The following is a 14,268-nucleotide window of genomic DNA, read 5'->3' as shown; positions in this document are numbered from 1 at the left end:
TATATATATATATATATATATATATATATATATATATGTGTGTGTGTGTGTGTGTGTGAGTGTGTGTCACAATGAATATGTCTCTGCTATATTTTCTTCAACTGAGATCTTTGTTGCTATGTAAAGATGCTGTAAATTCCTTTGTACATTTGGCCAAGCTTAATTAGAACACAGAATCATCTTGTAAGCATTGCCACACAGAGAAGCTGAGAAATTTCCCTGTTAGTTCCAGTTTAGAAGAAATATTCTACAGTAATTCACCATAGATTTGTATAGACAGGGTTATATCTGTCCTGTATGGTATCTTCCTTTAACTGAAATATGACGATAGTGATGATGCATCAGAAGTTAAAAATTCTCTTCTGTCGATGTCATCTGATGTTCTGAAATAAAAGAGAGAAAGTATAAGATTACAGAGGGTACTTAAGAAAATGAGATTCAACAGTTTACATTATTTCTAAATTGATAAACTGTAGATAACAACTTTTAGCTGAAGAAATTGACTAAGCCCATGTACTCCTCTATTTTCAAGACTGAGAGGTTTATATGTGAGTGTATATATATATATATCTGGCAAAATGCAGGCAAGAGAAATAAGTGCAAAAAATATTTTGAGTTATTTTTTTTTTTTAATACAAGTAACAAGTAATAACAAGTTTTTAGTTTTAATAAAAGCTAATATTTTATAAATCTAAATATGTTATTTGGCTGGCGTAGGAGTGGCTGTGTGGTTAAGTAGTTTGCTTACCAACCACATGGTTCTGGGTTCAGTCCCACTGCGTGGCACCTTGGGTAAGAGTTTTCTACTATAGCCTCAGGCCAACCAAAGCCTTGTGAGTGGATTTGGTAGATGGAAACTGAAAGAAGCCCGTCGTATATATGTATATACATATGTGTGTGTGTGTTTGTGTTTGTCCCCCCCCCCATCAATATCGCTTGACAACCGATGCTGGTGTGTTTACGTCCCCGTAACATTGCGGTTCGGCAAAAGCGAGACAGATAGAATAAGTACTAGGCTTACAAAGAATAAGCTCTGGGGTCGATTTGCTCGACTAAAGGCGGTGCTCCAGCATGGCCGCAGTCAAATGACTGAAACAAGTAAAAGAGTAGCTGCAATATTATATCAGGTCGTTCCATAATTTTTTTTTTCTTTTTTTTTTTTATATTCGTAATCTCCGACATCTAAAACGTAGGAATCCGAAAAAAATTGTTTAAAAAAACTCCCTTTTTACAAAGAGAGGTGTGAAACTACATTAGCCCCCCTCCACACACACACACACACACAAATTTCGCTGATATGATTACTCGTTTTTAAAATGACATTGAGGAGTAAGTGTAAGAGGCCGGATTCGTTCAGTTTGAACATAAAACAAGTCACATATTTTGGCCTGATACGACGAGTTTAAATGCTAAAGAGTTAAATACGTGTTATAGCATTATAATGCAATTCAAAATACATGCAAAATTAATAAAATTTAACATAATTTATGTTAATGTGATTCTAAAATGGACTGACATTTGATTAACAATGAAAACAGCAGCATGTGATGTCAACAAGCTGCTACACTAAATAAATATCGTCAGTTTGTAAAATAGTTTTCGATAGAAAAGCAACAAATTCGAGGAGAACCAATTAATAAAGAATGAATCTCGTGGGTTGCTAAGTTTCGTTTAGGAACATAATGCCTAATTCAACTAAGATACTTTGGCATAACTACAGGGTTTTACCCCCCTGTCCATCATCTGACAGTACCCAGGGTACCTCGGAGAATGGTCTTTACCAGTGGTTCCCAGTGTCCATTTCCCCCCACCTTTTTTTTTTATCTTACTGAACGCATCAAACTTAAAAGATGTACGTAAATTGAAACATATACCACAAACTGTGTGTGTGTGTGTAAAGGCAAATAATATCTTACCGGCTATGGCATGCATCCAGTAATATATTCTATACTTTTTCTGACTTATGGACAACTGATAATATATATTAACAGATGTGTGTGTGTGTGTGTGTGTGTGTGTGCGAGATGTGCGTGTATTTATGTATTATCATTTTTACTAAGGGCACATGACCTGAAATTTTGGGGAAGGGGACAAATCAATTTCATGGACCCAACCAGGGCTCGACTGTTACTTATCTCATCGATTCCGAAAGGGTGAAAGGCGATCTAGGCGGAATTTGAACTCAGAACGTAAGGATGGACAAAATGTCGCTAAGCACTTTGCTCGGCGTGTCAACGATTCCGATAATATTTACTCAGATCTAATTATATTTTCAAGTAGTCGTTCTATGACAGTATATAATAATATTTAAATATTAATTAATATAGGACCCAGTGTAGAATATGTCACAACATGCTCTGTGATTTAAACGTTATTTTACACAGTTAATTACCAACCACGTATATTTATTTCGATCTCCAACTGAATATCAATTGTAAAGTGGAACTCATTGAGTAACATAAATGTTTTGGACTGAGTAGATGTGTTTTGAGTAATTTCTGTAATTAGGGTGAATGCTGTCCCAGTATCGACAAGGAAACGGTATTTATATAAGCATCAAGAACATAAAATATGCGACTTACTGAAGAGATACCGGGAGATATAGTGGCACTTAATTCCCTGGATGCTCAGTTGAATAAAACGGTTAAGGTTGAATATACTTAGCAGCAGGAAAAGAAGCTTCTGTAAATGGAATGGTGCTTCTCAAAGATAATTATTTATTATTCAGAGCGGATCTTTTCATTTCTTCCAGTTATTCGTATGTTGTCAAATGTTAGCCTGAAAATGTTCAGAAAACGTACTTTCGATGTAGTCTTACTTGCTGATAAAGACAACTGCATTAATTTTTCCGGGAAATTGATAATAATAAAGTTAGAAGCAATTAAATCTCCGTAATTTTAGCCAATCAAACAAGTCCATTGTCCTCCCGAGCGGAAGCCAAAGCCATTTGTTGCCATGGCAATTCCAGTGTCACGCTGTTGAGCCACGGAGCTTTAACCCATTACCTGCCATAATTCTATTAACTGGAATTTTTTTATGAACAACCTTAGAAATATGCTGGAATGATCGAAATAACATTTCAAATAGAAATAAGTGAGATATTGGGTGAAAAATTAGCAAACGTCATTTGAATATCAGAGAAATATCCGTCGCTTACGATCAACGGAACAGCCTGCTCGTGAAATTAACGTGCAAGTGGCTGAGCACTCCACAGACACGTGTACCCTTAACGTAGTTCTCGGAGATATTCAGCGTGACACAGTGTGTGTGACAAGACTGGCCCTTTGAATTACAGGTACAACAGAAACAGAAAGAAAGAGTGAGAGAAAGTTGTGGTGGAAGAGTACAGCAGAGTTCGCCACCATCCCCTGCCGGAGCCTCGCGGGGCTTTAGGTGTTTTCACTCAATAAATACTCACAACGCCCGCTCTGGGAATCGAAACCGCGATCCTATGACCGCGAGTCCGCTGCCCTAACCACTGGGCCATTGCGCCTCCACTGTCTTCTCGTAATCTGAAGTTAACGGGAAATAAAATGAATGAACGTATTGTGAAAGCGCTACACCGGAACAGCGCTAGAGTCAGTGCCCTTTGTGCTCCAGTTTCACAAGCATCTCATCTTCGTAACTCTTATTTAACGGGCACCAATTGAGTATTCATGACTGGTAACTGGTAACTAACAGTTAAATCGCAGAGAACACTGTGACCTATTTTACACTGTGCCTATGTTGGTATCTAAGTATTATTTATATACTTTCATAGAACGACTACTTGAATATGCAGTGACGTCTTTCTTATTGGGATCTAAGTAAGTATTATTAATATGTGTGTATGTGTTCTGGGAATGCACATGTTAATATATATTTCCAGTAAGTTGTCCATCAGTGAGGAAAAATGCACGCAATATTCGTACGCCATAACTAGTAATGTATTGCTAGATAATATGTGTGCGGACACGCATGTATTTTTGTGGATGTTTTGGAGAGAAACTGATAAAAAAAAGTGAGGTACCATTATGAGAGATATCTTCGTTTAATGTCAGAACGATATTACTACGTAATGAGGTAGGTGTACACCCCAGCCCAGCCCCGACCCGACCCGACTTTGTTGCTTCCAGAAAAAAAGAAATGGATACTTTTTAACGAATTTTTGCAACAAATAACCGCTTCGATCCTGTAGATAGAGAGTATGTAAAGATGTTTCCGATGAGTTGAGAGGAGTTTCGGAATATTCACAAGACCCGACATTCTCCACACTCAACTTTGCTGAAAATGGGTATTCTTTAACGAAATTTTATACAAATACCTTTCAAATGGTGCAGAATACGACGACAAAGAAATTTGTAGGCAAAATTTTTTGGAAGGGGGTGGGGTGGGGGAGTTTTGGTTTAGACGGTCCATATAAGTTGGAATCTCTCCGTTTTGACGGCGATTTTTTCCAATTTTTTTTTTTAACACAGTCTTCGGAATGATGGAAAGCATCTTTTCATGGAAAAAAGAAAAAAGATTTTGAAAATTTATGATTTTTTTTTTTGTCACTCTCACCACCCCAGTCCGGACTTAAAACACGTGAGAGAAATATTTTCGGTTAAAAAAAATGGCGATCTTTCGATACTAATCCTTTTTTCTGTCATCTCTTTATTTACATCAATTCGGCAGTCTCCGTAAAAAATGTTGTGTTAGGGAAGTGGGAAAGGACGCGAAAGAGATTGAGAGAACGCACGCGAGTTGGCATGCCAACAGTAGCTGTTGCAAGCAGCAAACAACAGTCACCACTGATATGTATATATATATATATACCAGTTTCTATAATTACCCTCATTTTGATGCATGTTAAACTGTGGTTGGTAGTACCATGTATCACCAATCAATACTATCTTATGTAACTTCTCTATACTGCATCTTCTGGTTAGCCGTCACCACTTAGGCCTTCTTTTGAATCTATCTTCCAAAGATTCCACTAACATAGAAAACTTGGTTTCTTATTTACAGTTTGCCAATATAGAAATTAAAGTAAAATTTCCAATGTTGAATCACATCTTTTTAAGTATTCTCTATACCTTATTCTGTTTCTTCATTTCAGAACATCGGATGACATTGCCAGAAGAACTTCTAATACATCATTATCACCGTCATCAATTCAAGGTTAAAGGAAGATATTGTACAAAACAGATGAAAATCCCATTTACATAAATCTGCAAAGAATTAATGTGAAATATTTCTTCTGAACAGGAATTACTTGAGAAATTTCTCAGCTTCACTGTCTGGAATATGTAGCAGATGATTCTGTATTTTAAATAAGCTTGGACAAATTTATATAGGAGTACACAGCGTTGTTATATAGCTATGAAGATCTCATTTGAAGAAATTCTAGCTGAGACATATTCATTGTGATTAAAAAATTTTAAAATAAAGAAGGAAAAACACCCGTAATATCCATGTGATAGAGTAAGAGTAGTTTTCTGAGAAATTGAAAAAAATTTATATATTTATCTTGAAGAATGCTGAAAGGAACAGAAAATTCATATGACTGTGATATCTGTCACAAGTCGTTCTCTCAAAAATCTAATCTGAAAACTCACATACTCATTCATACTGGAGAGAAACCATTTCACTGTAATATCTGTGGTAAGTCGTTTGCTGGGGGTAGTAACTTGACTAAACACAAACGTACTCACACAGGAGAAAAACCATATCAGTGTGACATCTGCGGAAAATCATTCTCTGTAAATCATAACTTAACTTCTCACAAACTCATTCATACAGGAGAGAAACCGTATCACTGTGATATCTGTGGCAAATCATTCTCTCAAAAAAGTCTCTTAACTTACCACAAACGCATTCATACAGGAGAGAGAGCTCATCACTGTGATATCTGTGGTAAATTATTTTCCGAAAGTGGGGCTTTAACAAGACACAACCGTACTCATACAGGAGATAAGCCATATGACTGTGATATCTGTGGTAGTGCATTCTCTCAAAGTGATTTCTTGACAAGACACAAACGCATTCATACAGGAGAAAAACCATATCACTGTGATATCTGTGGTAAATCATTCTCTGAAAGTGGTGCTTTAACACGACACAATCGCACTCATACTGGAGACAAACCGTATCACTGTGATATTTGTGGTAGAACATTCTCTCAAATTGATTTTTTAGTAAGACACAGACGCATTCATACAGGAGAGAAACCATATCATTGTGATATTTGTGGTAAATTGTTTGCTGGGTGTAGTGATTTGACTAGACACAAACGCATTCATACTGGAGACAAACCATATCACTGTGATATCTGTGGTAAATCAGTTGCTAGAAGTAGTGACTTAACTAGACATAAACGTACTCACACAGGAGAGAAACCATATCACTGTGATATCTGTGGTAAATTTTTCTCTCAGGCAGGAGGCTTATCTAGGCACAAATGCATTCACACAGGATAGAAAGGATATCACTGTGATGTTTCTGGTGAATCATTTTCTTTTGGAGTTGTCTTAAATAAACAAAAACACATATATACGGCTAAGAAACCACATCGGTGTAGTATGCGTGATACTCCATTCTGTTGTAGTTGTGATTTAGCTTAACACAAATGTTTTCATATAAAGAAGAGAAACTATGCAGCCATGATCCATCCATCTGCCATTCTATTCTACCCATTACTGAACTGGATCCTGTCAAATGCAACTATCATTAAACTTTCTGACTGGATTCCAAAGCATAACCAACTCCATCTATGGATGTCATCCAACCATCACCTGTTTGGTCTTGACCTGGGTTTCCTATCTGCTGGCAAATCTATCTTGCTGTACTTTCCTTTTTAACTACACATCCATGTCTGCGCTGCTATATCTACTACAATATAAAATATAATTATTTACAAAAACCTCTAAAGACAATTCTTTTTTAAACACCAGATTTCAAAGTGCCTGCAGTACAATTTTTTTTTTTTTTAATTTCTTTTTCAAACACAATTATGATTAAAGAAGTGTCAATAAAGAAATATAATAGATGTTTATAAAATTCACAATTACTTGAAAAATTAAATTTTAAATAAAGTTAAATCAACAAAAATATATTCTTGTAAAAGGATTTTCTCTCAAATTTTGTGTGTTTAAAATGTCCTCACTTGGTCATTAAGACTGCAGATTCCCCATTTCTCTCTCAGTTGAAGTCCTAGATGACACTGGCCACTCAGATTGCAACTTCTTCCTCGCTTTTATCCACCTGTGAACCTTGTTCGAACCTGACCTCAAGCACATTTACTATCCAACAAAGGAACCCTCACTTCTACTCTGACCTACCTCTCCAGGTGTTAGTTGCGACCCACAAACACCTCTCCCAGTCAATGCATATTCCTGTTATTCTCCCAGAATGGTGCTGATCATTTCGGTACCTGATGTGTCTCAACACCATAACAGCCACATTGTTCTTGTATGCACACACTGCTATCTTGTGTCCTAGGTCAAGCAGCGTATCTCTTGGACACCTCTAGCCTCCACAGCCAAGGTCCAAGGCCAAAAATAAAGTAAAAACAGAGGAGTGTTATCCTCGGCAGAGCGACTCCGTAAATTGAAAAAATTATGATGGGTAGCCATTCAGTTTGACCATGAAATGTATACAGCCGTACATTGTAACCATCCAGTTTCTGAAGACTGGGCTGTAACTGGTTATAGTTAGAACAGCCAGCATGGTGCAGTGGTCAAAACTGTTGCAACTTAGACCAATTGAAATCCATCAAATTGCTTCAAAGACAGGCTTGGAGCTAAGTCATTCAATAGATATCCCATAAGGTGATTATTGTGTCTAAAGGGAATTGCATAAGGTTGTGCCTGAACTAGCACCCGCAGGTGGAGCTTTGCCTCTCCATTCCTCTTGGTGAGTACTTCTGTCAAACTCTGCAGAACTGTTGGCTTCCCGACTGAAAGAAAATAATCTTCCAGAGAATGGTGTCCATATAGCCTGCTATTGGAGTTGGCATGAAGAGTTCCTTTCTTTCTTCACAAAAGAGGAAGAGCTGGTTTACTGCAGAGATGTCAGTGGGCTTCTTAATAAACCTGGCATTGAGGAATACAAACCAAAGGAATGGCGTCTTTTCATAGACAACTCTAAGCGTAATTTAAAATATATATTGTTGTACAATGGAAATATGTATGGCTCTGTTCCACTCGGCCACTCAACACCTCTGAAGGGAAAATATGAAGAAATTAAGTTGGTTTTAGAGAAGATATTGTATCATGATCATAAATGGATCTTCTGCGTTGACTTAAGGATGGTGAATTTTTTCATGGGACAGCGATCTGGTTATACTAAATACGCATGCATTTTCTTGCATGTGAGACAGTAGAGACCGAGTAAATCACTATGTTAAGACAGACTGGCTGCTTTGAGCAAATATGGCTCCATGTAGAACTGCCAATATATTGGAAGAACCTTTAGTTGAGTGAAATAAGATCATTTTCCACCCTTTGCACATCAAACTCGGATTCATCAAGCAATTCATGTTTGAAATACAGAAACAGGAAGAAAGAGTGAGAGAAAGTTGTAGTGAAAGAGTACAGCAGGGTTCGCCACCATCCCCTGCCGGAGCCTCGTGGAGCTTTAGGTGTTTTCGCTCAATAAACACTCACAACGCCCGGTCTGGGAATCGAAACCGCGAGTCTGCTGCCCTAACCACTGGGCTATTGCGCCTCCTGATTATATGACATTACCAGGAATATATTGCTTGATTATATGTATGTAGTACGTATGTCTGTATAAATCAAATTACATACAGGATTTTTTACGTATGTCACCGATGTCATTGAAACAAGGGGAGCAATTTTATTAATGTTTTCTGTAGTAATTATCTCAAGTTAAAGTAAACGTTAATAATTGTGGCTAAGGTAAGAGAACCTCCGCGTGTTCCTGGATCGGTGATTTCCATTACCTTCATGATTGATATTTCATTTCATCACAAAAATAACATCGTTAATTGTTCCCTAATTTACAGGAAGAAGACAGTAAATAACTTTTAACGACCAACAAATCATTCAACTTTTGCTGACACACTTTTCGTTTGGATTTCAAAGCGAAAACACAAATTATTTGGATTGGCAAAACACATCACAAACTGTGGACTTTTCTTCTACTCACCAGCGTAAACAACTGTCACAATTTAATAGGATCTCTCTCACTAATTAACACACAGAGTTAAAGAAGGTATTGAACCTACGAGCCTGTTTGTCCGAGAGTTAAATCGTTTTCTGTGGTTCTTAAGAAACAAAGAATCCGTTGTAGAGTTAACTATCCATCTATCGTTGTCTTGTGCCATTTCGCATTGCTAAACTACATTCAGCAGCACACACACACATAGGTTAATATCTAGATCCACATATATACACACACGCTTATTTGTATCGAGTACTTTGACAATACGTAAATAGAAATTGATTGCCTCTACATGGATATAGGGACCCAGTCGGCAACAGTTTTTCTGCTGCTAAGTAATATGTATACATGGAACGATCGTTGTAGTTCCACGCAATTAAACAGACCTTCTTGATATTAGTGACAAAAAGCTAAACCGTAATTAACTCACAGACGTACTCCAGCTTCGAAGAATTCGTGAATGAACATGGAGGACGTTAAGGACTTCAATACGTCTAACACAACTGTTTTTAACAATACAAATACAGTTAGGGACACGGAGAAATATGAGAAATCTCTACATGGGGAAACATTTACTAAACGATTGTTCCAGGTAAATATTACGAAACATAAATGTGATGTTTGTGGGAAACTTTTCTCTTTAGAACAGGAAATCTTCGAACACAAAGAAATGCACAATAGGAAAAAACCATATCAGTGTGAAATATGCGGCAAGTCGTTTGTGTGTAGTAGTCAATTAAAAATACATAACAGAACTCATACGGGAGAAAAACCTTATCCCTGTGAAATATGTGGAAAAGCATTTGGCTCTAAAAGTAATTTAACACAACACATAAAAACACACGCTGGGAAAAAACTCTATCACTGTGAAATATGCAGAAATACTTTTGTGTCGAGAACAAATTTGAAAATACACAACAGGATTCATACTGGAGAAAAACCCTTCTGCTGTGAAGTTTGTGGAAAATCATTTGTGTCTAATATTCAGTTAAAAACACATAAAAGGATCCATACTGGAGAAAAACCTTATCACTGTGAAATATGTGGAAAAGCATTTGTAACTAGTTGTCACTTAAAAGAGCACAACAGGACTCATACAGGAGAGAAACCGTATCACTGTAGAATATGTGGAAAAGCATTTATATCTAGTAGTAAGTTAAAACTACATGACAGGGCCCATACTGGACAAATACCCTTCCACTGTGAAATATGTGGGAAAGCATTTATGTGTAGTAGTAAATTAAAAATACACAACAGGACCCATACTGGGGAAAGACCATATTGTTGTGAAATTTGTGGCAAATCTTTCTCTAACAATGCCAATCTTGTTGGACACAAAAGAACACACACCGGAGAAAAAGCTTTTCTCTGCGTGATTTGTGGGAAGTCGTTTAGCTTGAATTATTCTTTAAAAAGACACAAAACAACACACACTGGAGAAAAACCATTTGTCTGTGAGATATGCGGAATGTCTTTTAGTTTGAATAATTCTTTAAAAAGACACAGAAGAACACACACTGGAGAAAAACTCAGTCATTGTGAAATATGTAACAAATATTTCTCTAATAATTTCAATCTTTCTGTCCATAAGAGAATACACAGTGGAGAGAAAACTTGTTACTGTGAAATATGTGGGAAAAGTTTCTTTCATAAATCTTATCTTTCTGCTCACAGAAGGACACATACTGGAGGGAAATCCTTTAAATGTAACATCTGCGGCAAATCTTTCTCCAATAATAATGTCTTGTCACAACACAAAAAAATCCACACTGGAGAAAAACTGTGTTGTGAAATATGTGGTAAATCTTTTTCTTATAATTCAAATCTAATAGTTCACAGAAGAACACATACCGGAGAAAGACCGCATCCTTGTGAAATATGTGGGAAATCGTTTACCAGAAGTGATAGCTTAAAGAAACATGCAACAATGCACACTGCATGAAACGTTGATCATGATAGCCATGTATTTCTTTTATAGCAAGATACTTGTGCATGTTCCTCTGTCTTGCTTTAGCCATGTGTTTCCTCTGTAGTAAGACACCTGTGCATGTCCTAGGCTGATTTTGTTTCACCTAACGTTGAATTATACAGGGGTATTCAAAAAGAATGAACCAATTTCATTACGCTATATTTTGATAAGGAAAAGCAATAGAAAAACTCCAGCTAAGTCACAAGTATTTACTCACAATCAACTTTTATTTCCTGAAACTTGTGGTCGTCCTGGACTTTTTCCGTTACACAGATACCCCCTCTCTTGAAACTGTTGAAACCACCATCGAATTTGAACTCAGAACGTAAAGACAGACAAAATACCGCTAAGCATTTCGCCTGGCATCCTAACGTTTCAGCCAGTTTGCCGCCTTACATGTAGAATGAATATTCTTTTCTACTCTAGGTACAAGGCCTGAAATTTTGTGAGAGGGGCCAGTCGATTAGATCAACCCCAGTACACCACTGGTACTTAATTTATCAACCCTGAAAAGATGAAAGGCAAAGTTGACCTCAGCGTAATTTGAACTCAGAACATAAAGACAGACGAAATACCATTAAGCATTTCGCCCGGCATGCTAACATTTCAGCTCACCACTTTGCATGCAGAATGAATATTAAAACATTGACGATGGTGGTAATTCACAAATTATACCAACCACTTTATGTAGATGTTAATTTCTGGACACCATCAACTGGTGTTTCATCATTAATTGATGCCTGACTGTCTACTGCCTCACATGTGCCTAAGCATAGGCGGCCCTATCAAAACCAGAAATCGGGTTGCAAACAGAAGATTTATACAGCGATGAAGTTCTTTTCTTTTTTTCTGACCTTCCTTCATCATCAGATGGTGATGACACTCTACACAGCAGAGAAAAAAAAAACTGATGCTTCAACCAGCTCTAAATGGGAAAAGTGTACAGATTCTTCTCCATCCACTGATTGCAAATGGAAACAAATACTTTATGACACTCATTCATAATGGTATTGTAAGTTTTATTGTGCGAGAGACTAACGAGGATTATAAATTTTTAAAATTTGTTTGAAATGAAAATAAATATAAGAATTGTCCTTTAGAAAAAGAGATACCTTTTGTTGTGTTGTTATTTTTTGTACCTGTTTACAAGATACAGTAATGTCTCGATATATGAGTTAATTTGTTCTTGGAGAACGTTCATAAAGCAAAATCTCGTAAACAGAAAGTAAAACTCAGAAAAGCTTGTAAATCCTGGGTCTCATAAAGTGGGTCCTTGTAAAGTGAGGTATTACTGTACACTCATGCAAACCTTTCCTGCCGTTTAAAAGTTAATGTTGCAGTGGTACTTGTAAATGAACATTCAGTCTACCCATCAAATTGGGAAGGAACCGTACTATAAATAGAATTATTCTTTTGATGGGAAGCATACATTATAAAATTTAAACCAGAATAAAAAGGAAACAATTGATATAAAATCCAGAAGATATATATATTAGATACATGTATATATTATCATGGCCTAGAGACATCCAAAGCATCTATTTTTCCTTCAGCAGATATGTAAGACCAAATATACAAATAAATACTTTTATTTATATATTCCATTTAAGTAATACTTTTGTTCAAAATATGACAGTCACAGAAGTCTGGTGCAGACATCTGCCTGACCAGCCCCTGTCACGCCATCTCACCCATGCTAGCATGGAAGGTGGACGTTAAACAATGATGATGATGACAGTGTTATGTTCATATACCAGTGTAGATACAGACGTGGTTATATAAAATATAACATTTGAAGATTGTTATCACACCTATATATTTTGTTTCCCTTAAATATACATTTATGTAAATTCTGTTAATATTCTGGAGTGATTTTTGATATCATTTGTTATTTTTCTGCAGAAATGCATACACACGTTAATTAGCTTTTTGAGAAAAAGATTTATTACAGCTATCATAGCATTATGGTTTCCATCTCAATATGAACACGTCTGTGTTTAGCTAAATCACCACTACGTGAGAAAGATTTTTCACAGATATCACACTGATATGGTTTCTCGCCTGTATGAATGCGTTTGTGTTGAGTTAATTTACTTCCTTCTGAGAATGCTTTGCCACAGATATCACAGGGATATGGTTTCTCCCCTGTATGGATATACTTGTGAGCAGATAAGTGACTGGTTTGAGAGAATGATTTACCACAGATATCACACTGATGTGGTTTCTCTCCTGTATGCGTGTACTTGTGTATAGTTAAGCTACCTGTCTGAGAGAATGATTTACCACAGATATCACAGGGATAGGGTTTGTCTCCTGTGTGACTACGTATGTGTTTAGTTAATTTATTTCCTTCTGAGAATGCTTTGCCACAGACATCACAGCAATATGGTTTCTCCCCTGTATGAATTAGTTTGTGAGCAGATAAGTGACTGTTTTGAGAGAATGCTTTACCACAGATATCGCAGTGATATGGCTTCTCACCTGTATGCATGTACTTGTGTGTAGTTAACCTACTTGTATGAGAGAATGATTTACCACAGATATCGCAGCGATATGGTTTGTCTCCTGTATGAATATATTTGTGTATAGTTAAATTACCAGTATGAGAAAATGATTTACCACAGATATCACAGTGATATGGTTTATCTCCTGTATGAATGCGTTTGTGTCTTGTTAGAGTACCTGTCTGAGAGAAGGACTTGCCACAAGTATCACAGTGATATGGTTTCTCTCCTGTATGAATACGTTTATGTTTTGCTAGGTTATCTTTTTGAGAGAATAATATTCCACAGATATCACAACGATAAGGTTTATCACCTGTATGACTACGTTTGTGAGCAGTTAAACCACCTGTCTGAGAGAATGATTTACCACAGATATCACAGTGAAATGGCTTCTCTCCTGTATGAATGCATTTGTGCGTGTTGAGGTTACATTTTTGAGAGAAGGACTTTTTACAGATATCACAGTCGTATGATGATTTTCCTGTCATTTTTGGCATCTCTCAAGAAAAAGATTTCAATCCTTTCAGCTTCTTATATAATTCATATTCCCATGAGTTTTTCTCTATCACCAGAATACATAGATATTGAGAATATTTTTACTGTTCTTTCTTTAATATATATATAGTTTAATCACAATGAACATGCCTC

At 36.6% G+C, this 14,268-nt stretch overlaps 3 protein-coding genes across 3 annotated transcripts in view; 2 read left to right on the top strand and 1 right to left on the bottom strand.

Annotated features, from left to right (window-relative positions):
• LOC106870983 (zinc finger protein 271) overlaps nucleotides 1-14,261 on the bottom strand; it is a 16,445-nt gene extending 2,184 nt beyond the window's left edge. Inside the window, exon 1 of the mRNA XM_052977281.1 lies at nucleotides 13,162-14,261. Coding sequence (XP_052833241.1) covers nucleotides 13,162-14,117 — 956 coding nt within the window. The 5' untranslated portion in view covers nucleotides 14,118-14,261. The remainder of the gene's footprint in view (nucleotides 1-13,161) is intronic.
• Nucleotides 3,572-7,073, top strand: LOC106871004 (zinc finger protein 135-like). Its single transcript, XM_014917257.2, has 2 exons — nucleotides 3,572-3,806; nucleotides 5,081-7,073. The coding sequence occupies exon 2, from the start codon at nucleotides 5,499-5,501 to the stop codon at nucleotides 6,438-6,440; it is 942 nt and encodes a 313-aa protein (XP_014772743.1). The 5' UTR covers nucleotides 3,572-3,806; nucleotides 5,081-5,498; the 3' UTR covers nucleotides 6,441-7,073.
• LOC106871000 (zinc finger protein 501-like) lies at nucleotides 8,746-12,223 on the top strand. The gene has a single exon (XM_014917251.2). The coding sequence runs from the start codon at nucleotides 9,608-9,610 to the stop codon at nucleotides 11,087-11,089; it is 1,482 nt and encodes a 493-aa protein (XP_014772737.1). The 5' UTR covers nucleotides 8,746-9,607; the 3' UTR covers nucleotides 11,090-12,223.
• Nucleotides 14,262-14,268: the final 7 nt, after the last annotated feature.

This window comes from Octopus bimaculoides, chromosome 27 (assembly GCF_001194135.2).
Source record: "Octopus bimaculoides isolate UCB-OBI-ISO-001 chromosome 27, ASM119413v2, whole genome shotgun sequence".
Taxonomy (NCBI): domain Eukaryota; kingdom Metazoa; phylum Mollusca; class Cephalopoda; order Octopoda; family Octopodidae; genus Octopus; species Octopus bimaculoides.
Note: the sequence above shows the minus strand (reverse complement) of the source record. Positions and strands in the feature narration are given on the sequence as shown.